The following is a 927-nucleotide window of genomic DNA, read 5'->3' as shown; positions in this document are numbered from 1 at the left end:
GTGGGATTTAGATTTCGTTGGTCCTATCCATCCTTCTTCCACTGTTGGACACACTCACATTTTGATGGCAACCGACTATTTTACAAAGTGGGTCGAAGTTATTCTAGTCAAACAAACGACTTCAGAAGTGGTGTGCAATTTTATCAAGCAAAATATTTTGGTTAGGTTTGGAGTTCCTAACAAAATCATTACTGACAATGCCACCAACTTCTCCTCCCAGGAGATCTCCTCCTTCTGCTATCAATATGGAATCATTCTCTCACTCCTCAGATTATTTCGCCCAAGGAAATGGTTAGGCAGAATCAAGTAATAAAAATATTATGACCATTGTGCGAAAATTGATAGACGTCAATCAGAGATCTTGGCATAAACATCTGTATGATGCACTTTGGGCAAATTGCACCACTAAGAAGAGAGCAATAGGGTTGTCTCCCTTTGAGATCCTGTATGGAACTGAACCAACTCTCCCACTTCCTCTGGAATTATCTGCCCTAAAATTGCAAAATGCTATTGAGAATTATGAATTCAAAGATGCTCTTGAAAGACGAATGTTGTATTTGACAAAGTTGGAAGAAGAGAGAGAGGTGGTTGTAGACAGAATTCGAGAACATCAATCTCGTGTTAAGAAATTATTTGACAAGAGGGCTAAGCAGAGGGTGTTTCAAGAAGGTGATCTTGTCTTGCTTTGGGATAAACATTGAGAACCAAAGGGCCTACATGGAAAATTTGACTCCTTATGGAGAGGCCCATTCCAGATCAAAGAGGTATGTGGAAAGAATTCCTTCATTTTGTCATACCTAAGTGGTACTCAGTTACCCTTGCCTTACAATGGGCAACATTTGAAACATTATCATCAATAAGGTGTCTAGTCTGCCACCTTGTACATATCTTAGCTAGGAGTTTTTGTTGTGCCTTCCTTCCTTTTCA

The 927-nt window shown here is 39.6% G+C and overlaps 1 protein-coding gene across 1 annotated transcript; it reads left to right on the top strand.

Annotated features, from left to right (window-relative positions):
* The first annotated feature begins 320 nt into the window (after positions 1-320).
* LOC149568092 (uncharacterized) lies at positions 321-701 on the top strand. The gene has a single exon (XM_089816685.1). The coding sequence runs from the start codon at positions 321-323 to the stop codon at positions 699-701; it is 381 nt and encodes a 126-aa protein (XP_089672811.1).
* The last annotated feature ends 226 nt before the right edge of the window (positions 702-927 follow it).

The sequence above is a fragment of the Cupressus sempervirens genome, chromosome 3 (assembly GCF_028749045.1).
Source record: "Cupressus sempervirens isolate cs-2001-9-10 chromosome 3, ASM2874904v1, whole genome shotgun sequence".
In the NCBI taxonomy this organism is placed as follows: domain Eukaryota; kingdom Viridiplantae; phylum Streptophyta; class Pinopsida; order Cupressales; family Cupressaceae; genus Cupressus; species Cupressus sempervirens.
Note: the sequence above shows the minus strand (reverse complement) of the source record. Positions and strands in the feature narration are given on the sequence as shown.

What these genes read in the sequence shown, in the direction of transcription:
- LOC149568092 (XM_089816685.1), top strand. Translation starts at nt 321, where the DNA reads ATGACCATTGTGCGAAAATTGATAGACGTCAATCAGAGATCTTGGCAT.